Source organism: Gavia stellata, chromosome 13 (assembly GCF_030936135.1).
Source record: "Gavia stellata isolate bGavSte3 chromosome 13, bGavSte3.hap2, whole genome shotgun sequence".
NCBI lineage: Eukaryota > Metazoa > Chordata > Aves > Gaviiformes > Gaviidae > Gavia > Gavia stellata.
The window spans coordinates 11,513,489-11,540,991 of NC_082606.1; the positions used below are offsets into that span (position 1 = coordinate 11,513,489).

Below are 27,503 nucleotides of genomic sequence, written 5' to 3' on the forward strand. Positions count from 1 at the left end.
AGAGTCCAAAGAACGATCTTCCCCTTCTACTTTGTAGGTTTGGAGACTAGAGTGGATTTGGAATCCTAAAACAACTATATTAAAGCTCTGTCATATTTCCTGAGAAGGGGATTGAAAAAAATCTGTCAGTTATCATGGGAGGTTATGAAAGGTTAAGACCTTTTTTCACTTTAACTAGTTCAGGAAAAGGGGTTACCTTCTTTTTAATAGCATTCATAAAGATTATAATCTGTATAATCTTTTAATGGCATCATCGGAGGAAGTTTGGTTATCTGTCTTGTAAGAGCATCACCCTCAGCAACTCAGTCCATCTTTGAGCATTAATTATACAAGTGGAAACACCATGCCAATCTCCAGTGTGCTTTTTCACTGGAACAGCTGCCTAAATAGATGAGATTTCAGTAATAACAATTTTTGCAAAGTAAAACACCAGTGGGAGCATTAGTTAAATGTGACACCATCTGAATACATTCTCAGCCTCAGAATAATCAAGTGATATTCTTTATTATACACGTAGTGTGTAATTTGGATACAAAAATACCTCTTGTGGTAAAGCTATGTTTTTATCTCCTAACAATTTATTTCCACTGTACGACTAAGCTGGAATTGTGAAAAGCATAAATGTGATGTTGTATCTGCAGTTTGCATATATATATATTGATTATTTCTTTCTAGTTCCCATATAACTTGGGCAGATTTACATCATCTTTGTATGCCATGCTTCACTGCATGACAGTTACGATGCACATTTGCGTTAGGACATGTTTTAGAGAAACAAATTCTGAAATGCCAGGAAATAATTGAAGTGCTCCTTGCTGGCATTCTGCCTACCTGAAAAAAAGACCGATGGGTATATGGGTAACAGTTTTCTCACATTGGCTTAGACTGCTACTGAGCATATTTTTTCTGTCCTTTTGGTAAGAAAATAGGAGTAAGGTTTCCAGAACTTATCAGCAGCATTCCCAACCCTCCATTCTGCTTTGCTGATCACCAGTCTGCCATTGGGGCCTTTGGTTTTCATCATGGAGAAGGAACGGAGCCATCGAGCATGAAGCTGCACTGCAGTTGATGACAAGTGCTGTATGGATGGACCAAAATTTCAGGTGTGTTACACAGGGACAAGAGATCTAGAAGGAGTCATAGGATTATAGAGAGGTAGCAGAAGATGAGAGGATATGGAGACATTTGGATGAGGTCCTAGTTATATGGTATGGGGAGAGACTCAGTAGAAAGCTGGGAAAGGCATGTCCACAGCCCAGTAAGACAGCTGCTTCTGCCACTGGAATAGCTAATAGGACTTTCTTAAGCAGTCTGAGCTTGTGAACCCCTTTACCACAAAACTGTGCTGTCAAATGATTCCTGACTTTGGAAAATAGGGCAATTTCTTGACAGATGTGAAACTCTGTGTCCTAGCAAACTAAGCACAGTACTGCACAGACTGCCATATAATCTGTGGTATAGGTAGCAGCTTTGGAGCAATTAACAGCCTGGGGAAGAATCCTACAACTCTGCCAACTAAGCAGGTTCCATACCACAGCCTTGGATAGGATGTTCACAGTGATCCAGTGGCCCATTTTTTTTAATGAACAATGTTCAACTTCTTTTTGATTGTAATGCAGAGAAAATCCTGTAAGATTAGACAGATGGGGAAACAGGAGTGCTGTATTGCTTCTGTTATTCTCCAAGTGGTAGCTCATGAATATTATCCTCTTTTTACTCAATCATTATGCTCTGAAATGGACAATAAAGATGAAGAATTGCTGTTTGTTACACTATATGGTCTCTGGAGTGCAGTTCTATTTATGTTCTCAGAAAGAAAGCTTTAGTTTGCTGTTATGATAGATACTTACTAGTTTTATTACATCTGTATAATTATAAACTAAGCTTGCTTAAGATATAATGTCTTCTGGAAATTTCTATGCAAGGTCATATTTCCTTTTTTTTTTTTTCCTTCACAAGATTAATACTATAAGCAAAACTCAAATATGCACTTCTGTGATAAGCTAGGGTATCAACTGTAGAGTAACCAGTTTTTCTTGTAATCTTCATTGGCATCAGAAAGACTATTCACATATAAGTAGAACTTTGTGATAGCTTCAGAATAGTCTTCCAAGGCCTCAGAAGTGATTTTTCAGGAGGTTTTTTACATGTTTGGTTTTATTATTTTTCCTTAGAATGTCAATATTTTACTGGTGGAACACATTCTAAGACTGTTCATCTTGCAGAAAGATATGCACATCTGTATGATGTTAGTAGTCTTACATAAAATAGATTATCTGCAACAATATGGTAAAGAGCTCAAGCAGTAATTTAAGCTTCTGTGAGATTCTTTTTTTGGTGAACATTTCATTGGAGGCTAGTGGTGGGAATATAAATAGAAAATGAAGTTGCAGTTCTGTTAATGTTTGGGGGGGGTTGGTTGTTTGTTTGATTGTGTTTTTTTAATAGCCAAATTAAGTTTTAAGTAGCATACTGGCTTCCAAAACTACCAGTTGAGGCATTAGATTCCTGATCTTGTTTTGTAAAATATAGAAAGCTGGAAAACTTACTGTGATATGGCAGAAGTTGAGCAGAACAGTTCTGGGATAGTGTAACTGGTTCCTAGACCATAAAGTAGGAAGTATTTGCACAATACAGTGAAATTTTTTTTTTTCCAAATTTGTCTGTTGTACAGGGTAAAAAAGGCATTTTGTATATATTTGCAATACGTATGAGCTACCAAAGAGATCCCCATGATCCTGTATTACAGCACACACAAGAATAGGCTTTTAAGATTGTACAGTGATGGTACAGGACAGCTGTTCAGAATTTTGAGAAAGATATCAGCATTGTTGGAGTGGGCCCAGAGGAGGCCACAGAAATGATCAGAGGGATGGAACACCTCTCCTATGAAGACAGGCTGAGAGAGTTGGGGCTGTTCAGCCTGGAGAAGAGAAGGCTCCGGGGAGACCTCATTGCGGCCTTTCAGTACTTAAAGGGGGCTTAAGAAGAAAACTGGAGAGGGACTTTTTAGCAGGGCCTGTAGCAATAGGACAAGGGGTAACGGCTTTAAACTAAAAGAGGGTAGATGCAGATTAGATATAAGAAATTTTTTACAACGAGGCTGGTGAACACTGGAACAGGTTGCCCAGAGAGGTGGTAGGTGCCCCATCGCTGGAAACATTCGAGGTCAGGTTGGTCGGAGCTCTGAGCAACCTGATCTAGTTGAAGATGTCCCTGCTCACTGCAGGGCGGTTGGACTAGACGACCTTTAAAGGTCCCTTCCAACCCAAGCTATTCTATGATTCTATGCTGGTGAGCCTTACGCCTTTGGATGTATGATGATTTTCTTGTCTCATCTGTCATTACAGAATGAGATGGAATGATGTTTGTCCCCTCTACTTTCACCCTGCTCTACCTAAACCTATCATGACAGTTTCAGAAGGAAAGAGTCTCCAATGCGATGCCTGAGGATACCAATGCTTTTTGCAGTGATTTTTTATTTCAGAGAGATGAGAACTTTAACATGATGGAGTTGTTTTCCTGTCTTGGCTTCTCTACTGTGTTTAACTGACTGCAGCAGAACTGCATGTATTAAATTCAGATTTGATTTGACCTAATAGTTCCCTTTCAGCGCACTGTGGAATTAGCACGAATCGCAGGTCAATGGCATAGTTAGAACGGAGACAAAATGTTGCCACCTGATCAGTTGCAAAGAACTGTCACTTTGATAAAGTCAGGATCAAGAACCCTCTATTGTAGGAAACTTGGCATTCAAAAGCTGTGAATTTCTTGATCGATTTGAAGTAGCAACAACGGCTTTATCTTTGAGATTAAAATGTCACCTTTTTAGATAACTTTTCTAAAAATGTTCTGAGTTTAGTGACTTTCATATTCTTCATGAAGTCTTCCTATTTGGTCAAATTCTGCTGTTCTTCACAACAGTGAAATTCTGGCTAATTCATTTTCTTATCTTTACTATGAATTAATTGGGAGCAAAAATTGTTATATTAGAGATAAGCCCGTGTCACAGAGGGTTGGCAGGACTCATTTGGGAAAAGTCTGTGCTTGAACATCTAAAGCAACAGGTAGACTGTTATTAGTGAAAGTGCTCGTATGAGCTGCAGAATGACAGCGCGTGTCTAAAGGAGGGATTTTTACTGTGCGGTATCATTGGCTGCTTGCATCGCAGCTTTGGGGAACCGAAGTTAACGAGAATCTTGATACCTGCAAAAAGGCACGTGCAATCCGAGTCGCTTCGAAGTATGCCGTGGCTCCAGGCAGAGGCAGCTGCAGGCTGTCCCGGGCATCCCCCTCTGGAAATGACTAACGGCGGCTTGCCCGTCCTGCCCGCTGTGCTGGGAGGGGGCGACGCGCCCCGGGGTGCCCAGCCCCGCGCGGGGAGCGGGGAGGAGGCGGCGGCCGCGCTGCCCGGGCCGCGGTCCCTGCTCCCTCCCCTCGCCCCCAGCCCCTGCCTCGCCTCTTCCCCCGCCCCGCTCCGCACCCCGTCCCTCCGCTCCGGCGGCTCCCGGCCCGCCGCCACTCCCCTCCGCCCAGCCAGCGTCCCGCGGCGCCGGGGGGCATAAATCCCTCCCCGCCGGCGGCGGCGGCGGCGCGCCCGTCCGCGGCGATGGAGGCGGCGGGCGGCCGGGCGCTGCGGTACCTGCTGGCCGCCGTGGGGCTGCTCTCGGCGCTCAGCGCCGCCGGGACGCTCTTCCTCCTGGCGCAGTGGCGGGAGCTGGGCGCGGCGCTGCGGGAGCTGGAGGCGGCGCGGCCCGCCGCGGGCAACGGCTCCCTGCGGGACCTGCTGGGCGCCGCCGGCCCCGGCCCGGCGCCCCCCGCGGCCGCCCGCAGCAAGCGGAGCCGCCGCGGGGAGCGCGCCCGCGGACACGTGCGCGCCGAGAACGACGAGATGCTCATGCTGATGACCTACTCCATGGTGCCGGTAGGGCGGAGGCGCCCGTCCCGGCGGGGCTGGGGGGCGCGGGCGGCTGCCCGCCGTGGGGCCCTGCCCACGGAAGGCTCCCCCCGGGCCGAGGGCGGCGGCGGGGCGCCCCTGCGCAGCGCCGGGGCCCGGCTGGGAGGGCGGGGGCCCGGCGGCGGCGGCGTTGGCCCTCGGTGCCTGCCTGCGGCCCCGGGGGCCTTGGGGATAGTCGAGCTGAGGCTTGTCCCAGCTTCGGCCCGAAGCCTCCGCCGACCCCGCGGTGCTGCCGGTTTCGTCTGAGGCGGCGGGTCTGGCCCCGCTCCTGCTGCTGCAGGGGTTGGGTTGGGCAAAATACCTGCTCGATGCTTTGAGGAGCGTAGTGCCGAAGGAGCGGTGGTTGCCCGCTGTCATCCGTAAACGCTGAGTTGATGGGCCATATAGCTCACAGGTTGCGATTAAACTTCTAAAACGGTAGTTTGGTAGACAAATGCAGTCAAGTCGTTTGTTAGTAGCAGGGATTTAATGAAACCTCAAGACTTTAGTCACAGTACAAAGTCAGCCTTCCAGTTTCCACGGTTTCAGGTTTTTAAATCTCTGCACTTGTACCAAAAATGGTACAAGACCATTTTTAAATCTCTGCACCACGGAACCCTCCGTGTGTTTTCTGCTGTTCAGCATCTCACCGTGGGGTGCTGGGTATTGCTTTACCATCACTTCTCTTTGAAATTGATCGTGCCCTTTCACTGAGGGTTAAATACGAGGTGGTGTTTGATGGGTCAGAAGAGGAGACCTGTATGTCCTCTCTCTGGCAAAACAGCATAGGTTTTTGCACTTCAGTGGAAAGATTATCCTGGCGCGGTAGGAACTAGGTCATGTAGTTGAAAAATCATACGCGTCATATAGTTGAAAAATTTTGAATAGATTGAAAAGGTTTTAAGGTCTGAGTCAGAAGAAATGCAAGAAAAATATTACTATTGAGGGAATGTTAGTGGAAATTCTGTCCCAGTAAGGACTGCAGGCCTAGGCCCCCAAAAAAGCGGGAAAGGCTAACTCAAGCTCTTACTGATGTAACTAACATAACTGGTTTAAAGAATGACTTGCAGAAAATACATTTTCAGTAATGTTCCACTGGCATTTTTACTAATAAATCATTGCTATGATGATCTTACAGGGATAACATCTCCATTAATATTAGAGCTAATGAGATTGTAGACTGCAGATGTTCATGGCATAGAGTTTTGATAACGCAATTGTTTGGGGTTTTTGAATAAATAATTTATTTTTTTTTTTAGCTAAGGACATTTAAGTCTTGTGCTTTGAATTTAGAATTTGCACTACAAGACTTCTGCAATTCAAAGAAGGTCTTTTCTATTGAGAGGCAAAACTGAAGGATATTGGATATTCGGTTTTAGTTTCTAATTCCACTTAACCAAAGTAGCAACATTTTTCACTGGATCCTGTGCATCTTACCAGACTGTTTAATTTCCTGAAGTCTTAAAATCATACAGTTTTGTACTCAAAATGGTCTTAAAAATAACATGAATAATACACATTTCAGCTCTTTGTCAATTCAGAAAAAAAATTAAACATTATTTTAGGTCAAAGTAGAATGTAAATCATTATTTTTTGAACCATAATTCTCAAGTTACTGTTACTGAGCAGGGTTATTTCCAATCCAAAAGCTGAAATGACTTTCCAGAAACACATACCAAAAAAAAATTGGAAAAAGCCAGTATGTTTTCTTTAGATTTTTTTGGATCAGGTAATGTTAAAAAAATTGCTGCCCCAGTGAAGTATTTTTGTGTGCGGTACCTACCTAAGCTTTTCATCAAAACATTCACTCAAAACGTCTTCCTGTTTCTTTTAAGAAATCATCTTTGTGTTTGGCAGCTACGGCTCATTTTGCTTCATCCAGTATGAATTGCTGCTTTGAGTCTCAGGGATCCACAAATTAAACTGGTGGAGAAAAGATTAAGATCCTGACAGGGGTTGAACGCTGTTAATGCCATTTACTGTTAGGTGCTCAGACATATGTCATTAGTGGCAGTTGGATGTCTAGATAACTTTGACAGTGGCAGTTAAATATGCTGCTCTGCTGTCATAAGGTAGCACGTATGGATTAAGTGAGTTTTATTGCCCTCTCCAAATAGCACCAAGTGACATGGTGTATATTTTAACAGTGTGTGGCAAGACTGTTCACTTGAGCAGCTCCTCCATTTAAATCACCACTGTGACTACTGCTCTGTGCGATGTGCTTCATTTAAATGTATGTATCCTGCAGGGAGCTGCTTGGGGGGTTTTATGCCTTTTTGTTCTTACAAAATTTCAGTGAAATATTTTTCATCCTGCCTGCTGCTCAGAAGAGTGTGTAACTGTGTGCAGACGCACTTGCTCAAGGGGAAAAAAGTCCTTAGAAAAGTTGTCAGGCACTCCCCTCCCACCCCTTCATTTTTGTATTTTGTATCCAACTCCCACTAATCTAATATGAAGACCTGAATACTTTTGTAGCATGAGACAAAGTTCCTTATGGTTGGTGAGATGATCCCTACTGCATTGGTGGGCCTTAGAATGATGTTGCAGCCCCTGTTGAATGTGGGCCCTGAATGGAGGTTTTGCCTGAGCAGGCTTTCTCTTGTCGTGGAGGCACAGATTTCTGCAGATTGGTACCACAGGTGTCAATATCCTACTGCTCTGCACAGCTGCTGGTCAGGGGAGATCTGTTGTGGCCACTGTCTGAGAATCTTTCAAATAACTTTAGGCATCAAAAATGGTATTTTAGCTTTAATAGTGTGAGTATATTTTTGATTCTGTGCCTTTTGTTTTATTTATTTATGTATTTATAAATATAGATATTTATTTTGTAACAGAATGAAAATAGAAAATTGGCAAATCTGCTGCTGTAGAAAGGCTGATGAGGGGGTAACAGTCCAATAAGTTTGTGAGCAGTAAGTTTGAAAGTCAGATTTAAAACAGTGCAAGAAGTGGCGGCCTATGGATATCTAATTATGTGAGTAGTTGCTTCATAGTGTAGGTTGTTTGTCTTTCTTTTTTCACCCTTTCTTCACGAGAAAACTAAGCTTTTAGCATTTAAATAAGATACTTTTCTTCATGGCAAAGGTAATAGTGGCTGATCAGATGACTGGTGTACTCATCTCTTAGTAAGCTGGCGGTTCTGTTGTAGGCTGCTTGCTAATACACGCTCACTTCTCGAGTGCCATGTTTTTTAATTGTCATCTGAAATGCACTGATTGGCAAAAATAATGCTGCTGAGATAATTGGAGGGCCCCAAAGCAAGTTGTAATCACTTCAGCAACCTCAACAAAACCATTTAGATTAAAATGCAGTTTGAATTAGAGCGCACATGGACAACGTGTATTTTACAAATTACAGGGTAGAAGCCAAGTGTTTTTGAGGAGTGTGAGGGGAAAGAGAACAAACTCTGACGTTCAAAACCAGTTAGCTCTTCTCAGCTAATTTAAATTGAGTCTAAAACTTTTAAATGCAAGAGCTGTTCCAGTACAGCCTGGAATCCCGTAAACCCTCAGTAGGTATCTGACAGAATTGAAATCTATAGTCAAATATAGTTGAATTTTGCAGCAAAAATACTTGTCATCAAAATAACTGTCCTTTTGTTGCAAATCCTGATTTAGGATTCTGCCGACTATGCCAATCTGTCGCGAATGAGTGATTCAGATCTCTTAAAGAATCACCATCAAACCTATTAGCAAAAGCAATTTTAATACGATGTTGTAAAAGTGCAACTTAACAAAGTTTGATGATAAAGTTCACTCTATTAATTACTGCATGGAAAAACATACGAAGGAGGATTGAGTTACACTTGAGTTAAAATGATTCACAGAGAGACTGGGGATGCAGAGGGTAAGGAGGACCCTGCTGTTGAGTCACAAGGTTTAGAGTGGACCCCTTTGCTTTCTAAACTCCTTCTCAGAGAGGAGTGTAGGTGCAGCTAGGTCCAAACCTAGTCTCAGACTTGGTCAGTGGTTTGTGTCTGAATGATTATACATGCAAAGTTTATGTAATGTTTCATTAGCATCAATTCAGCGTGCAATCAAAGTTACCAAGGCACAAATCAAAGTTACCGTACAAGGTTATGCGCGATATCGGTCGTTTACCAAAGATCCGCTGTTGGTAAAAGGTCTCTCTGCCTCGAGGAGCAACCTTGAGAGGCATCCCAGCTCAGAGGGATATCACCGCCATGCAGCCAGGCTGGCTAGCAGGGAGAGCTCAAAGAAGGCTCACTTAGGCTGTCATATTTATGGAATAAAGTGGTTGGCTTTTAGTCAAACTACATGAGATGGGAAAGGTATGCATGAGACTCCTCGTACCCACAACTTTCTTTGTTCCTTGATAAATGAGTCTTGGAAAAGCCACCTGCTATTCATGTGTTAATTGCATGATTGGTGTTCCAAGCTCATATGCATCGATGCTCACTGTGTCACTCTGCTCCTTTGGGGGTTTTCAGAGAACAGATTGAAACTAGAAGAGTTCGTGGCCCGGCTATGGCTCAGGCCTTTACCTCCTCTGGAGTCGGCACCAAACCACCGCCAGTCTGGTCAAGGGGTCGAGTGCACCCGTCACACCTTTGTTTGAGTCTGTGAGATTTGTCACTTGAAGCTAATGATGCATTCATTTTAAAAATAAAGATTGTCAGGGGCAAATAACCTTGCTAGGATTAAACATCAGATTGACTTGCACTTGTTTGTTCTGTCTTTTGGCACTGGTGCATTCATTATTTGCAAATAGAGCAATTGTATGAAGATGAATATATGTGCAACTCTGGGTAAATATGTTCATAAATTATCATATATTGCACATCCCTGAAATCATAATCCTTTTCTTTTCTGACTATAAACATTAGACTTTCCCATAAAGGGTTGAGGCACTTCCAGTGCTCATGTTTGTAATACCCTCAGTTCTGCTGGATGTTTTGATGAGTTGCGAAACTTTTTAGAGTGTTGACTCTCAGCATGCAGGACATGTAACGTGAATGTTTGGCCAGCCAAACCCCATATATTTTGTAAAGATGACTTTTTAATTGATAAATTTTAGTCTACCCTAGATTAAAAGCATCTGTATGAATGTCTCTTCCAGCTTGGTTTTTATGAAGTCTGTCATTGTTGGGATGAAGTCTTTTGAATGGACAAAGGTCCATTACAAATTTGCAGATCTTGGTTATTCCAAGATAAGAAATCACTTACTTGGAACATAAGTCATCTTTCTCAGTGGATATGCTATGTTGGAAAAGTATCCATCATTTGATAGGAATACAAAATAAAATTGAATGTAATTTTTATTGGCTGATGTTGTCTTTTAATACGTTCCACTGATAGAGTCAACGCATGGACAACCACAAATGCTTTACAGTAATGTGTGAACTTTAATGCCTAGATGATGTTTGGAGTTATCTGCTCAATATTTTCTTCATACTTCCAGTGAGGTTTAAAATGAGGTATATTGAACAGATTCCTACGAGAGAATCACTGCCTGAAGGGATGGATGGTGTCACAGTGTTAAGGCAGATCTAAATAGTTTATTCTTGTAAGCACAGAGTGGACAGTTGTATCTCTGTTTTTGGGATTATTTCTGTAGGCAAAGTAAACTAGATACTTCTATGGTAGGCATTGTTTTCAACTTTACTTTCTTTGCAATATTAGGTCCGAGTGATGGTGGATTTATGTAACAGCACAAAAGGCGTATGCTTAACAGGTATGTTTATTGCCTTAAGCATTACACCTATTTTACCTTCAGAAATACAGAATTACAATGTTTTCAGAGAACTTGAGGTCAATCATTACGTCAAAGAACTATGCTATTTACTCCATCAGAATTTACATGTCAGTTGGGTTATTTATTTTAAAAAAGATAATAGGTGCTACTTTGGGACTTATCTATACCTGCTTACTAAAAATCCTGGAATTTCAGGAGCTCAGTAGATGTTACTTGGAGCTATTTCTTTCCCATGTAATTTTCATAAGCAAATCTTACAGACTTGGGTGTTTAAAATACTAGTTGAGGTTTAGTCTCTGCATTTTTGTGTATGTCCCCACGCTTCAAGGCTAACATGGAATGAACATATAGGCTGTAGAAACTTGCTTCTGTTGTTGTAACTGCAGTGGAGTAGTGGATTTAGATGAGCCTCCCCTGTTTGCCTCCCCTGCCTTGGACCACGGTTACAAGACGCTGGGTTTCCCGTGTTACCAGTGAGGAGCTGGAACAGCTGATGGCTGGGACAAGAGAAGATGTGGGAAGTTTCTATGTGATTTGGTGAAGAGGATGGCAGGTAGTAGCCAATTTAAGGGCTATGGTCCAGCTTTGAAGTCTATCACAGGCTGAGTCGTGTTCTTTCTGGAAATGATAAGATTAGAAATAAGCCACTTTTTATGAGTTTAAGAAAACGCTTCACTTGCTGTCTGGTTTGTATTTTCAAATGGCTCTACAGTCCATTTGGCTCAACTGTTTTCAACACAAATGAGAATTACCATACTACACACAGATGTTAAATACTACTTCTGAAATTGTAGATCAGTTCTGATTGCAACTGAGGCTGAACCACAGACAACCTAAAAGTTTGTTTCTTTGGGTTCTAGACTTCTGAATTCATGGTACTTAGTGCCTTGTGCACCTTTTTGCTCTCTTGACGCTATTAAATTTTGTCTCTATTACTGGCTTTCTCTGCTATAGACCTCTGTGACATTCGCTACTTCTCAAGCGCCTTTCTTATTTGTCTTACGCTTATACAAGGGTAATCAAGATCCTCAAGTTTTTGAGATGAGGAAGTAATTGAACACACTAACGGACATAACACTATAGCATGGAAAAAATGGTCATGTACTGGAAAATTGGCAGAAAGATGTTAACTGATGTTACTGCCTATACTGATTAAAAGGGATAATTGCTGTCATGGTGGTATAAAATGGTTTTCACTTTACTCGTAATGCTTTCTAATTAATGCTGAAAATTGTCATCTTTAGGGAAATCTGGTAATTACTGTTATTTTCTGTTGTAGAGAGTTTTGTTGAAACAAGACAGTACTTCGTTGGCTGGATAAAAATGTTCACAGAACTAATTTGGTTCTTTAATTGCAACTACCACCTTTCTTTGTATTCTCCTGACCTGCTATTCGTGTTTGTGTTTTGTGTCTGGGTTTGGGTTTTGTTTTTTTAAATATGTATTGGGGCTCACATAAGATAAATCTTGTTACAGAAATATTTTCTGGTTTATTCTTGCCTGCTATGCTTTCTTCTCATTAAGACCCTATACTTGAACTAAGTCAGAAGGTGAGACAGATTTTATTGTATTACGTGTTGCGGAATAACTGAAGCTAGTTCAATTTCTAATACACCAACCTGGTTCTGTGGGGAGCTTGGTCCAGTCTGGAGAACAACTACATGTGAAAAGTCTGATTGTGATTTAGATGTAGTTAATAGGATTGACAAGACCTTTTTTTCTTCCTATTTAAGTAGTCTGAATCCTGAACTGCAATGAAATATCCATATAACACAGAGAAGTGTAGCATGTATTTTTCATGTATATTTTCAACAGGATTTTTAGTTGTGACATTCATCAGTATTGTAAAGCTGTTGTTGTTCTACTATAACAGGATCTTGGAGAACACTTATATAAAGGAAATGTAATGATTGTTAGATGCCTTGCATCCATGGCATTGTAAAGGCACCTAAGCCCCTGACAGAGAGATTACATTGTAGAGCTGGCTGGTTGTCAAACCTTTATCAACTGAAATTTGCAAAACCCAAAACGTATGTATATATGTAATTGCTTTTAAGGACAGTCTTTCAGTAAGTCTGAGTTTCTGCTAATGCTCAAATAGTTATTTTTAGTACAAAGCAGTTAAATCCATAGATCTTCGTTTTGAAATTTTGAGGGGCTTTCCTCCCCTTTTAGTGTTCTTATCTAATGCTAATCAATTCAATTTGGAATTGCTTTTCATTTTCTTGCTAGGTTAAACTCACCATTTCTTCTTTCTTTTGTTCTTTTGCTTGCCTTTGTTGTAGGCCCCCCAGGTCCCCCAGGTAAGATACTTGGACAATTGCAGTGGCATTTTTGGGTAATTGAAACAGTTGCTGGGGCAAAATGTTGAAATGTATCTTTTATAGAATAGTCTTCCTTTGCTAATTAGAATGAGGGAGGGTTGAATGACTGCCTGCCTTTGTAATTTTTGTATTTAGGTCAACTCGTGCCCTTCTCAGAGGGGGGAGGTTTTAGACATTATGCTTTTCTAGTGGAGGGAATAGAATAGTTTCACATTCACTAAAACATACTTGATCAAAACCAGATGCAATTAAGAGTGTTTAAGTAGCATTCAGCTGAAGAGATGAGTGTGTGTATATATATAACCCCCCCGCCCCGAGTAAACTGATATTATAATTCAACACTAAAAACATCTCTTTAAAAAAATGTTGGTTACTGATTCCACCCTCCCACCTCACCCATAACTTTTCCTCCTTTCTTATTTAATTACCTCTTTCTGCTCTCACTCATGTAGTTGCTAGGCTTTATGAATGGTTAGAATAATTCTCTGTATCAGAAAAATATCAGGTACTTTTTGTTTGTGGGTGTTCAAATAGCGACAATGAGGGAGTGATGTCTTCTGTCTCACCCAATCGTGGTTTGGCACTACGGTGGACAAGATGGTGAATGCTCTTCTTGTGTTAGATTGGTCGGGCCAATATCATAAGCAACACTAAAGCTTATGTGGCTTGTGAAATATGTTATAGTCACTGTTAAATTCAGGAATAGGGTGGGTTCCACTGTATTTGTCCTTGAAGTGGAATCCAAGAGGCTGATTGCTGCTGGCCTTAGTGCAAAATGTGTGCAGTATTCATTTCAGTCAGTTTTCTTATGCTAGGGCCAGGGCAGACAAGCACCTTACCTTTAAGTTTGGTTTCATAGTTTTCTGTTTGTTTGTTTGTTGTGGGTGGGTGGATTTTTTTGTATCATTTGCTTTGGTTTGGCAGTGGGATTTTTGGTGGTGGTTGGGGGTTTTGTTTGTTTGGTTTTTTTCTTTTAAGGAGCATACTCTATTGGCATGGAGAACATAATTGCCAGTTACTGGATTTTGTATGTCTAAGGAATATATATATAAACATACTATGAGTAAATATGGTAGATTTAAGGATAAATTGCATTTAACAGTGAAAATTCAGTTACACTGTTTGGTTTGTTCAGGGCCTCCTGGACTTGATGGACTGCCTGGCTACAATGGATCAGATGGAGTCCCAGGTATACCAGGACAAAAGGGAGAACCAGGAATAAATGGAAAAAGAGGAAAAATTGGTAATTTTTTTTTTGGTGGTTGTTTAAAAAAGAAATCCTTTTTTTACTGTTATATTCAGATGTAGTTACTTTTAGACCTTTGTACAAGGAGAAGGGTTTCACTGTTTACAAAGAAGATGCATGTTACAGAATTCTGTGGCATTCATTGTCTTACACTAAGCTTTGGTAGATTACTTCAGACTTACTCCACAGTGAGGAAGATGGTATACATACGCTACAGAATATTGCAAATTAAAGCTATTGAATACATTTAACTGAATCTCAGTATTCTGAACTTGCTTGTAAATACAGTTATTGTAAGACTATTTCCATTCCCACAACCTGCTAACATAATGGCCTTTTAATTTCAGATGTCTTGAAAAAAGAGAACCAGAGTTTGGGGGTGGAAATTGTTATATGTCACCACAGTTTTGAGTCCAGATTCATAACATCTATGGCAGGAGCAGTATAGTTCCGTATTTTTCTTTTTTTCTGTATGGTCCAGTTAGGCTGCAGACTCTTGGAGCAGCTTTTTTTTTTTCGGTCTCGCATAAACTTTGTAACACAGCAGGGTCTCTAGGTACTATTTTAATGTAGCTGACACAGATAGAGCAGCTCTGCTAAATAGCCCGTAGGCTGTGTGTAGCCCACAAGCAATTTTCCATGCTGGTCGAGGAAAATGTTAGACCTAACTTATTGATTTCACCATGACATATTTCTGCTAAGAACAGAGGGAACCAGCAGCAGAAGGGCTGCTGTTGCCTCTTAGCTGTCCAGCTCATCGGGAAATGGGGCGGGACAAAGGCTGACCACAGAGAAGAGTAGTAGCCCTGGCATGCTAGAGTCAACAGACCACTGCACCGTAGCTGAAATGGCAGGTAGGCAGTTACTGTGCTCAGAGCCTGTAAAACTATTGTAAAGTTGTAAAGCAGTAATTAGGTTATCTACTGACTTACCTGATGCACAATAGCTGTGTGCGAGCAGTGATGGATAATCGGTGTCTTTGAGGCAGAGTGAGAAGGCAGCAGGCTGTGCATGGTAGAAGGGTAAGGAGACAAAAGGGCATCAGAGTGGTAGATTTGAGGGGGGGTAGAGAAGAGGAAGGGTGTGTTGATGAGCAGACAGGCTGATGTCAGCAGGTTGGTATTTATAGTGGCCCAGCTATTATTATGGCTTTTGCACCTAGCTGTGTGGGCTTGCTGGCATGTACAAATGGAACAATTGTCTACTATATCTTGAGACACTACATGGTCTGTTGCTTTAGTATTCTCAACAATTTTTTTAGAATTGGAAATGAAAGTGAGAACCAGTCTTCAGAGAGTCAGGTGGCAATTGTGCCAAAGACACATTTCAGATTTCACCCCCAAACTAATTCTGTTTCTGATTTCACAAAATCAATTAAATAATAAAACCGTAAGTAGAAAAACAAGAATTTTCTTCTCAAGTATTAACAAATGTAGTTTATTTGAAACCGATGCCTGCAAGAACACTGGCATTTCTATTTGTACAACTATTATGTTTCTCTCTCCTAAAGCAAGAAAATAGTAACTGCCACAAAAGTAGAGGGTGCAAGCTTTTGATGTGTCAGTTGTACAAACACACCATTGTTTTCCTTATTACAAAACTAAATCACACAGGACAAAGGAATATCTTGTTAACTGTGTTACTTTACTACATGATCAAGCACAAGAAGTATGTGGACTGATCATACTTCTAACACGTGTAGAGGGAGGGTTATAGTAGCCATGTGAAAATGTTACTAGGTAGCTGTATCTATGCTCTGTTGGGACAGTGGGAAATGTTAGAAGTGTTGTAATGTTACTGTGTTCTAATGTTAGTGCGCAATTACTTTAACAAAAAGTCTAGAGGAACCATGAAAATGCCCTTCTTTAATGCCTTACAACTGTGAAATAAATATATTACTTCACATCTTTCCTTAGTATTCCTACTTACCCCGAAATTCTCCAGCCAGTGTTAACAAGGCCCAGGTCTGTATATTTCATGTTCAAAACTCAGAGATCACTAGGTAAAGAATGTATTACTTGCAGCTAATGGACTGGATACTGTCTCCCTTCATGTTAGGTTACAACGTTGTTTTGAAATCAGAACAAATTACAGCTACCCAGTTAATACCCAGGTGAATAAACCGACTAGAGTGGATATGTTTTGTATTAAAAAAATGTATTGATTGATGCTTAATAGTGGAACAGTGTTCTTGGTACTGAAATGCTTTTTATTTCTAGGTCTACCAGGACCAAAAGGTGATCAAGGACAGAAAGGAGAACCTGGAGAAATGGGTTTACCTGGCAAGGATGGTATGCCAGGAGGAAAAGGTGCAAGAGGAGCAAAGGGTGAAAAGGGGGATGCAAACAATGGTGTGATATTAGAAGGTAGGAAGAAATGCTCTTAGGAGCTCTCTTGCAACAGTGTACTTGACAGAAAAAGATACACTGTGCTTCTGAAGCATGAATGTGATTCTGCTCGGGCTTTGGGTTGAGGTGTACCTGGATTCCATTCTTTCCAGTACGCTTCTAGACAATTTACCTCCTCCTGCTCTTTCTTGCAGTGTAGTTTTATTTTCTGTTGGAAAATGAGGGGCAGATTTCCACTCAGGAATACATGAAGCAGCCACAAATATAAGCTGTGTAAAATGACAGCACTGTAGCCTCTGAAGTTGAGGTCTTGGAATACAGTAAGTAAAAGACAACAGTGCTTTATAACTCTCTAATGTGCCTGTAATCCAGATAGGTAAATTGCATTGATGTCCTACAACTTCTGAAGTTCTGTATGGTTCACCTTCTAACAAACAGCATCCCAGTGAATTTATTGCACCGTATTTCTGTATGCAGAAACCTCTTAAGAAGAGAGAGGCTGTTTTGGAGATCTTTCAAAATCCATCATGCGGACACGTACAGTTCTCGGCAAGTTGCCTGTTGCCTACAGGGCCTGCGACATTGTGCTCTGTTTTGTACGTAGGTGCAAAAGGTGAACCTGGACCTCCAGGGCCCCCTGGACCACCTGGACCCCCAGGCCCTCCAGGAAAACGTAAAGGCAAAGGTAAAGCACAGCTTCAGGAGAACATAAACAGCAGCAAATGCACAGGTTAGTTCTTTTCAGTGTTCTTTTTAGTATTATAAACAGGTTCAAGATTAAACTCATTGCTTGAAGTCTAACAAAACAGTAAGCATGTGTTTAATTTTGCTGGCATGAGTAAAACTGCACAAACTTAAAGCTGAGCATGTGTTTAGGTGTTTTGCTGAAATATAATTTGGATAAGGCAGCGAGCTATTTCCAGTATAATATTAGTCTTTTAATTGTGCTATGCTAATGCTCAGGCAAAGTATTTACACGTGGTGTTTTCTGTTAGGTGAGGTATCTTTGGAAAGTAAGAGCAATGCAGTTGAAATTTTAAGCTTTTAAATGCTGAATTTTTAATTTTACATGTAAATGTAACACCTGTTAGGCAGGCTACATTTCAGTGTATTCTACAAAAAGAAATTGCTTGGTCATTGGCAGAACTGAAGCAAGCTTGAACTAGCTAAGACTTTTAAAAGCTGGAGGAATACAAAAGGATTCTCTGAGACTTTGTGTCCATTTGAATATGTAAGTTTTGGAGCAGGGTGATCTTGAGTTCTTTTCCATTGTTGCTATTTATCATTATTGTATCCCGAATGACAGGTGGATCATGAGTCCCTTTTATTTCCTTTACTGTAGCTATGTTGCTGAGATGTATGGCTATACATCTAATATTCAGAAAGGAAAAATTAAAGACAGAGGAGATCCCCTTCAAACTGTGGCTGCAAATTGCACAGCAGATACTGCTAGAACCAAAATACGAGTATCCAGATTGCCAGGTCACAGACTGTATGCTGAAGTGTAGCAGCTGCTGCACTTTTTTTTTTTAAGTCACTGATTAGGGTGCTGAGATAATTAAGAGTTTGCCATGACGTATCTCTGGCATGATTTCCAGGTGTGCTGGATACCAGTAAATCCTCATGGATTGAACTTGATATTGTGGGTTGTTGAAAAATTGAAGTTGTGCCTCAAATAAGATCCACGTGTGTGTGTGTGCATGTGCCCATGTGTGTTTTTTAATGAGTAAAGCGCTGCCTCTGGAGCACATAGAGAAAGTGAGTTGGCATATATCTCCTCCTCCAGCAGGTGGCTGGTTGGAAGTACTCTGCTGTCTTAAACAGTGTATTTTGTAAATACATTGACAGATCTAGCGTACTGAGCATATTTTTCCATGCCTGACGTTTATATGGATTTAATCGTATTAATAATAGCTAAATACTTTGTGGAAGAAAGTGTTGGTGTCAACCTGATACCAAAGACTATATTAATATTCTAAAAACCTTCTATAGCAAACACATTTCTGACTGTATTTTTACAGATATTTATATTTATCATAGAAAAATTTCATTTTAAACTGGATTTTTCAGATAGGCTTGAATTTCATTTTGTACCTTTGAGTGGGAATAGCTTCTTAGAGGTTAAGAGGGATATTGAGACTCTCTGTGAAAGTATTTGCAAGTTTTGTAATCAACTTTATTTTCAACAACATTGAAAACAAAATGTAATCTCTGTGATTTTTGATCTCTCTAATGCTCTAAACAATTCTGTTTTGAATTAGAAGTATTAAATGAGGGTTTGATTTTTCTAACGCTTTTCGGTGCCAGTTCAGGCACATGGGAGCAGGGGGAGTGGGTGTGGTTGGGAAGGCTGGTGCTTGGAAATCAAGGATGTTCTTACTAATTTTGTTGTGAAAATCAGCAGCCATGTTTTAAAAGTATTTCAAGATGGATTTCTGAAGTTGCTGGACTTTTGGAAATTTTGGCCAAAAATGTTATCATATATTCCTGAAAACTCTCTCTCAAAAAAAAAATCTGTTTTTGAGACTTGTATTTCAAATCATTTCTACATACTGGAAGAGGAGAACCTTTTTTTTGGCCAGTGCAGAATTAGCAGTAGAAGATGAGGAAGATGCTCAGGAACATGGGTTATACAAACATTGTGGTATTGTGATAGCTGGAAAATTTTGGTTCAAGGTATTAGCTCATTATGGAAAGCAAAGAGAAGCTGGTGCAAGAATAGCATTGTATTTCTAGCTTACTCCAGCTTGAGAATGGAAGCAAACTTTTGGGTTTGGTTCTACGTACTGGATCTGGCTGTTCTTGTCCTTCACCCCTGGAAGGTATTGCATTTGAGATGGTTGCACCTTTCAGTGACTGTTGCTACCCCTACAGTTGTGGGATGAATTTTCCTCCCAGCTGAGATGCCTGTTTTCAGGGAGGTCAGAGTGATCCTATAAAAGAATAGCAAAGGGTGTCTCAGTTACTAATCTTTCACATTTCTGGAAAAGAGGAGAGTTAGCTGTGACAGCGTTTGGTAAAGTGGGGTTTCTTTTGTAATTGGGAATGTAGTTTCTTGATAGGCAGACCAATTTGTATGTCTCACCATTAATAGGGTGATATGTTTTTATGTCACCATCATTCTGCACAGTTTGCTGAGATGAAAAATCTTATTTTAATTTATTATTATAAATGCTATTAACCAGTGAATATTTAAGACTGGGTGGAACATGTATCAATTATTTCTGCCTCTTATTTTTAATATAGCATGTAATTGTAATTGTAGTAGCATGTAAGAACCTCAATCAGGAGATTCTGGGTATTGAAGTATCAGAACAGAGCCCAGAAAGCCTCCTTACAATGGAAAGTAGATAGCTGGAGCAGAAATCTCATCCTATTTGAAATTCAGAAATGCATGAACTGTTGTACAAGATACAATTGGACCATTTTCTCAGGTAGCCTCTTTTCAAGTGTTGAAACAGACTGAAGTGCTTTGGAGGATAAGCTATCTGATAGATTTCTGATGGATTTTAAATCCCAGTGTGCAAATAGGAGTTATACTCAAATAGCTTTGCAAAGATATTTATGTTTTATGAGTCAGTAGGCTGTGAGATCTTATTACCAAAATTCAAAGAATAAACCAGCTTTTGTCATTAAATATTCATATCCCTTTGAAGAAAAGAGAATACACATGCTGATTTACAACTGTAATTAACTTATTACGTAAAGAAACCATTCTTGTAGTCCTAAATTAAATTTTGAATCAGGTAAAACTTTATTTCTTTAAGAGAACAGAATAATTAGTTGGAAGCTCAGATGTATTTATTCTCAATGGTACTGTTAGCTAATTCTAAAAGAAACAAAACATCCCTGCTCCACACTCCCTCGCTCCATCCTTCCCACCCTCCCCAGACAGACCAAATCAATAATGTCTTGTAAACTCCATTAACTCTCAGGCAGACTATTTTATGATAGGAATCAGTAGGATATTCATCTTTTTTTGGTGGAAAGAAAGCAGTGAAAATTTCACATAAGTGTCTCTGATTGAAAACTGTTTTTTTAATCTTAGTTGCTTTCTGTTTCATGCAGCTGAAGGTCCTCAGAGAGTATTGCAAATATTCTCAAATGCAAATAGTGCACTCAGCTTCAATACAAACACTGACCTGGTCCTTGACTAATCTATAGTCTTAGATAAGCTACTGTATAAGGAAGTGCTCATTCACTTAACTGTCTCTATTAGACTCAGCCCAAGAAAATTAACTTGTGCATTGCAACTTATAATTTCCACTGAGTGGGTTCCTTTTTTGAGATATTTTGAGATCAGAAGCTGGAAAGTGATCTAGACGGATTGCTAGATTCTAGCTTTAGGCATTCATCTTCCCATGGTTGGACTGACTGACTGTGCTTTATTTTGGAGATATGCTGTGACCACTTACAAACTTTCACTGGCATATCACCAAACGTCCTAGATAAATGGATAGTAGAAGTATGTATTGTTCTTGCTCTATCTTGGAGTAGTTTCCTTCTGCATGAACAAAAAGAGAGGATATAACCTAAAGGAGAAAACAACAATGCAGTATAATATGTCCTTTCTTTCCTGAATGTCACAGCACACTTTCAGCGTTACTTTATAGTTATTTCATATTTTTACTATCTTTCTCATTTAAACTTCATCACCACCCTGTACATACTGGAAATATATTGGAAAGCAACAACGAAAACGTATGTCCAAAAGAATTTCCAGCCTGCATGTCAAGCACTGTGAAGTGTGTAAGGAGATTGAAAGTTAAGAATGGAATTAGAAAACAAGGCTACAATGAAATCAGGGTATCTTCAGCAAAGAGCTGAGAGCTGTTCTCTGTGGTTATTCATTCTAAGCAAACTGAAATGTGTTGCATTGTTTTAAAGGCAGAAGAGTATCTGGGTTTATAGAAAAAGGTCTCTAAATAATTTCATTCAGGCATTGTTTTAACAGTAAATGCTAAAAGAAACCCCAACCAGTTACTCTTTAATTTGTTGAGGGGTGGGGAAGAATGTTTCCAGTTGTTTATTTGTTTCTGATGTGAACTATTTCTATGTGTGTAAGGAATATAGTGTATAATTTCCCTTAGTCTTTCATATTGCTTCTTTAACGGCATAGGTGAGTGACCTGCATTCTTATGCATCATGTGCGCAGTGTATGTGTTAGTACTTTACTACCATCTCGGGCATTAACAGCACGAGCAAAACTTCCAGTGTTGCCTACAGAATACACCCCCTCTGCTGGTGTATGTAGATTTGGGCATGAAGCTTTTGAGTTTAGCCGTCACTTATTCCCCATGAAGCGCTTCTGGTATTACTGCTAAATCAGCCAGCTGCCAGCTGCATGAGTTGTCTAAAGTTATCTAAGGAAGGGGGCAACTCTGTCTTTCTAAGCAGCTACTCAGAAATTCACAGCTAAGAAATTAAATCTGTTGAGCAAAATTAGTTACTCCGCAAAGCTGACTGTCAGCCTGACAACTTTAAGGAAACAAACCAGCCCAAACACTTCATCTCCTTGGCAGAAGTGAGAGCAAGTCTTTTTTTATCTTATTTTTTGACCAGACCAACCTAAGCTTTTTTTCCCAGATGAAACAACATCCCAGTTGTCACTCCTTTATTTTAGTGGAGTCACTGATGTGCACATCTGTCATGCCAAATATAGAGAAATGACATGTTTTACCCTTTCTTTCTAAACTCTAGGTGAGACATGTGCTGTACCAAATGATGATACCCTGGCTGGAAAAGCTGAAGACAGAACCCCTGGTTCTTCAAAAAAAGCTGGTAACCTGCTACAGAGTGCGACTAACTGCTACTTACTGTGTTAACGTCACAGATAATGGACGTGTGCTTTTTCCCTACTAGAATGTGTCATAACATCTGTAGGAAGTCCTGTTCACTTTGTCAGTGTACAGCAAACATTTGGAACTTGGATGCGGGAACCTGCAAATATAAGCGATGAAAGGATTTGGCTTACCATGCATTTTTCAGGTACACTAGTAGTTGCTGATCAAAAATCAGTTGTTATACTCACATTGCTTTCTTAATTCCTTCAACCTAAACTGATATTTCTAATCAAGTATGATGGGTTTTTTACCCACATCTTTTTCGGAATCTTTTCCATATTACCTGTGTAATACTCGACTATACATATGGTTATAGACATTTGTAGTATCTTTAGACATTTTCAGAGTCAACATCAGATTTTGAAAATAGTTTGAGGATTTGGAGGTTTTTTTTTAACCAATCCAACTTTAAATATTGTAGTTAGGAGTTTTGCCTTTTCATTTAGCTAGGCATGAAAATGAATCTGATGCTGCATGAGCTACATTTAATGCAGGAGAACTTCCAGGACCTAAGTGGAAAAAGGAAATGTTTTCTGTATATTTACCAACTGTGTTCAGAATTAGGGCCCATCAGGTCTGTGGGAAGCAGGCCCCTGAACACCATCTCTATAGATTTTTTTTTTTTTTTTTGTGTTTGTCTCTAGATTATTTTATCCAGTAAGTTGAATCACTATTGAAAACACAAATACAATAGTTGTCTGTCAGATATTTGATTGAGATTGACTTTCAGTAGAGATTGAATTTTAGGGTAGAGATTTCAAAATTAGATGAACCAAATGATGGTCCTTTTTTCATGTTTTCCCCTTCATTTAGGAAACTCAATAAAAGAATATGAGAATTCCAATGCCTTGCTGAATGACAGCTACAGGATCATTAACATCACAGGATTCTTTTATGGATGTGGTCATGCAGTACAAAACAATCATCTATATTATCAAAAGGGAGGAACCAATGTCATTCTGAAGTAAGTCAAACATAGTTGGCTTAAGGCAAGTGATGTTGTGGAAGGAGTAGCAATGGGTTAGAGTGACAGAGGTGAGCCTCAGAAAAGCAAGAAAAGCAGACCACTTCCCTTGTACCGTTTTATGTTTCTTTTTATTCCTTTCTAGAACAGGAAGAATGGGGAGGAATGGTTCAGAATTCTTTCCAGAACAGAACAACTAATTCTTTCCAATCTGTACCTAGAATGTGGGCCACGACCTTCCATCTGTGTGTGCAGATGCTGTGGGAGGAGAGGAGCTGGGAGGGTAGTCCAGGTCCATTACTTTGCTGTGACAGTCAGTTCTTTAAGCATTGCTCAGCTCTGTGTCTAAGTGGTTAACCTGAGTAGTTACTGCATGGGCCTCCAGATTAACAAGATGCCATGAGCAGAGGTGACTACAGATTTTTTCTTTTAGCTACCCTGGGGCCTGACAGGTTTCTGTAGTACATTACATTGCTGTGGGTGTTCTTGCACTTGGATTCGTTGCTGTGTTCATAATTGTGAGAAAGAAATGGGAACTGACTAAGGGATTTGGGGGTCAGAAAAAAGTATTTGATTTAAAAAAATAAGCTGTGCATCTACCTGCATCAGAGTAAGAACTGGTTCAGCTGCAGTTTCGGGGACACAGATGAGTGGTTATATGATTGTAGCCCACTTGTGGAATGTGGCTTTCCAGACCTTCTTGCTGGGTTGATGCACATGCTTTGCTCATGGATAGCACTGTTCTTAGCTGGTAGGGGTTGAGTTAATGCTGCTAGTGCAGAGGAATGCAATAAGGCACCAGCTGAGGACATGGCGACCCAGTGAATTGCACATTCCATTGTGGAGGAGTGGCTCCACTGTTTGATTTCCTTGTAATAAGAAGTTCCTACAACTCTCCCAATGTATCTCCCTGAATTGGAACTGGGAATTACATCTCTATTTCTTTAGTTTCTACTGAGGACAGAGACAGACAATACAGATCAAAAACAAAATCTCATCTTGTGGGAAGAGCCAAAGAAAGACAGTCCAAGGGCAAGTGAAAGATTGCATCTGCTTTCAAGTTCTCTTACATGACTCTGATGTTTGAGCCAAGAACATTGCTATACTTTGATGTCTATTCCCGAGCAGGTGTGAGTGCTGCCTTCCTATATTCATTTGGATGCCAAGGAATGTGAGCAAGTTGCTTGAATTCTATAATATTTATCCTGCCAAAGACAAGTCCACTTTTTGGCAACCTCCTTTCAATATCTTTAAGGCTTTTTGTTTATACATCTGTAAAAGACCATCTCTGTCTAAGCAATACACAGTGATAGGACAGAAGTTCCTCACCTTTGCTTGGGTACCATTAACTGGGAAATACCTTCACGTACAGATGAACACCAGCTATTTGTGGAATCTTCAAAACCTCTTCAAGAAGTTGCTGAGAGATGGCCTTTCTGTTCAGTTATTCACTCTAAGATTATTTACTTTCAGCACAGACAGAATGAGGCGCTATGAATTCTGTGACAGTGAAGTCCTTGATTTGGGGCTGCAGAAAAGCTTCTGGGAGTATTGTATTGATTTAATGCAAAGAACAGGTGAGGACCTGGTTGGTCCATTTTGAAAATGTTGAAAAAATATTTAAAAGTAGTTTCCTGTCATATTTAAAAGCTGGTAAAACTAGGTTTATCTAACCTGTGGCAGGTTTTCTCATGATGGTCACATCCCTGACATTATGATTGCTTTATCCTTTCTTCCTTTGTTTTGCAACGTGCTTTCCCACCTCTGTTATTTTTGGTTGACTTCATTCATCTTAGCGATCAGAAAAGTGTTTGTAGCTTGAATTCCCTGTGGTTGTGAAAATATTACACTATAACTTGTCATTTACCAAGGTGCCAGAAGATTAAGGAATTTCTGAACCATTTGGAGTTCTAGACTAGACTGTTCTTGACTGGGGGAGCGGAAGAGAACCTCAGGAATGAAACCTCACTTTTGTGCTCCCTTCAGGATTTTCACATAAAAGAAGAAAAGACAGGGTGTTCTGTGTTGTGGATCTTGCACATTTCTAATGAATCTTGAGATGCTTTTTATCTTGTTGGCTCTTTGTAGAAAAAAAAATCGTGAAGAAAATCTGCATTTCTATGTGACACTTCCTGCTAAGGGCTGTCCTTCTAGCCCTTGCCCTTGTATGAGGTTATTTACAAATGTGAAACAACTAACGAGATTAACTGGGTTGACACACATGTTTCTCAGAAATCTTCTCCAGCCTTGAAGCCATTTTTTATTGCACATATATGCTGCTGGAATATAGAGTTGCTGGAGATAGGAGTTTTACAAAAGCTGAGGGGAATCATCTAGTTAGTCATTCTTGATTTAGGATGATTTTTCCAGTATATGCTATCAACGCCTCTTCCACACAAAAATTATTCTTCCAATATTTTTCCTTCTATTGTAAGTTCCTGGATCTGAAATGTTCCTGTCATTAAGCCTGTCTTCTGAGAAAACTTCTGTAACTGTAGCAGATTCCTGTATTGAGTGATGTTTTTCCTCTATTTGAGGAACGGAGCTATACAGTTAGATGAAAGTCAGACAATGAAACGTGCTTCATTACAGAAGGCATTACTTAAAAGGATAAAGCGTACTCTCTCTGCCTTTGCTAAAGCACTGTGTTATTCAGTGATTAAATGCTAACTGCAAATGTGTCTTGATAGTAGCTGATTACCCTCTTAAACTAGTAGAGGAACTCAATTTAGCTGCTCAATGCTGCTGTCCTCAGATTATCATCCTATTAAGGAATTTCAAGGAATAAAAACAATTTTATACATCAGAGATGAGACATTCAGGCTGTCCTGTTGGAGGCCAGCATGAGGTCAGAATTTTGGCTCTGCAAAAGTAGAATTTTTATTCCTTTGATGTTTACTTGAGCAAATCACTGCATTATCTGAACTGTTTTCAAAAGAGGAACTCTAAGACTAGGTGAACCTGCCCAGAATTCATGCTGGTTTGGTCAATCACATTTTTTCTCCCTTTAATTCCCACCTAGTAGAAAGCAAACTTCTGTACAGATTTCACTTCACAAGTTTGGGCCTTCACTTGGTATCTAATTCTTTTTCATACCCATTCCTTTTAGTTGCTTCTTTCATCCTAGTGATAATAAAGCTCATAGACTAAATAAAGTGAAACCTACCAAACCCACCTTTTAGATTGGTTATTACTTTGGAATTTTCTCCTAGTGTTTTGGAAGGTGCTTTGAATGGAGTACTTCATCTTAAAAGACATCAGAATGGTCCTTGAACTCAAGTATTTTCAACAATGCTTCTATCAGTAATAATGCACTCTGAATTGATTCAGCCAAGCAGTGTGTATAAAAATGAATTTTTAACACAACATACTGAATACTTACTTTATCTCATTTCAGACTTGGGCTTGATAAAGCATCGCTGGGCACGCTGCTAATTGAAAATGCCTTATATCATGGTCGTAACTACCTCTTTTCTAACTCGAAGACGTATTTCAACGTAGCAGTGGATGAGAAAGGTCTTTGGATTATATATGCCTCAAGTACTGATGAAAATATAATAGTAGCACATATTGATGAAGAAACATTTTCAGTGATTCGGCATATCAATACTACATATCCTAAGTCCAAGGCTGGGAACGCATTCATAGCATGTGGCATTATGTATGTTACTGATACTAAGGATGTGACAGTAAGTTTTGCTTTTGATTTGCTGAAAGAGAAGCAGATTGATGCAAGGTTTGAGTTACGGTCTTCACAGTCTGTTCTTGCTATGCTTTCATACAGTCTAAGAGATAAGAATTTGTATACATGGGAAAATGGGAGCTTAATGGTATACCCTGTACATTTTGGCAGATGAATATATTTTAATATGTCACATATGGGAGCCATGTTTGACTAAACAGATTATTTAAAGCTATATGATATTCACATGGGGGTCTCTTCACTTGGTATAATTTTCTGTTCAGTGAGGGTGGTTTGTGAGCGTGCATAAAATGGAGATCAGACGCCTTTGTATAAACACACTTCAATTATATAGGCCATTCTTGTCTTTTTAAAAGAATAGCTGTTCATTATTGCAGCTGGCACACAGCACAGACTTGCTTTTGTTTTTCCCCTGTTATTCAGC

General features: G+C 40.0%; 1 protein-coding gene across 1 annotated transcript; it reads left to right on the top strand.

Annotated features, from left to right (window-relative positions):
• Positions 1-4,609: 4,609 nt before the first annotated feature.
• Positions 4,610-27,233, top strand: GLDN (gliomedin). The gene is made up of 10 exons (XM_059824043.1): positions 4,610-4,924; positions 10,579-10,630; positions 12,937-12,954; positions 14,111-14,218; positions 16,441-16,587; positions 17,174-17,299; positions 22,270-22,350; positions 22,432-22,557; positions 23,226-23,376; positions 26,774-27,233. Exons 1-10 carry the CDS (start codon positions 4,610-4,612, stop codon positions 27,231-27,233), a joined length of 1,584 nt encoding a protein of 527 aa, XP_059680026.1.
• The last annotated feature ends 270 nt before the right edge of the window (positions 27,234-27,503 follow it).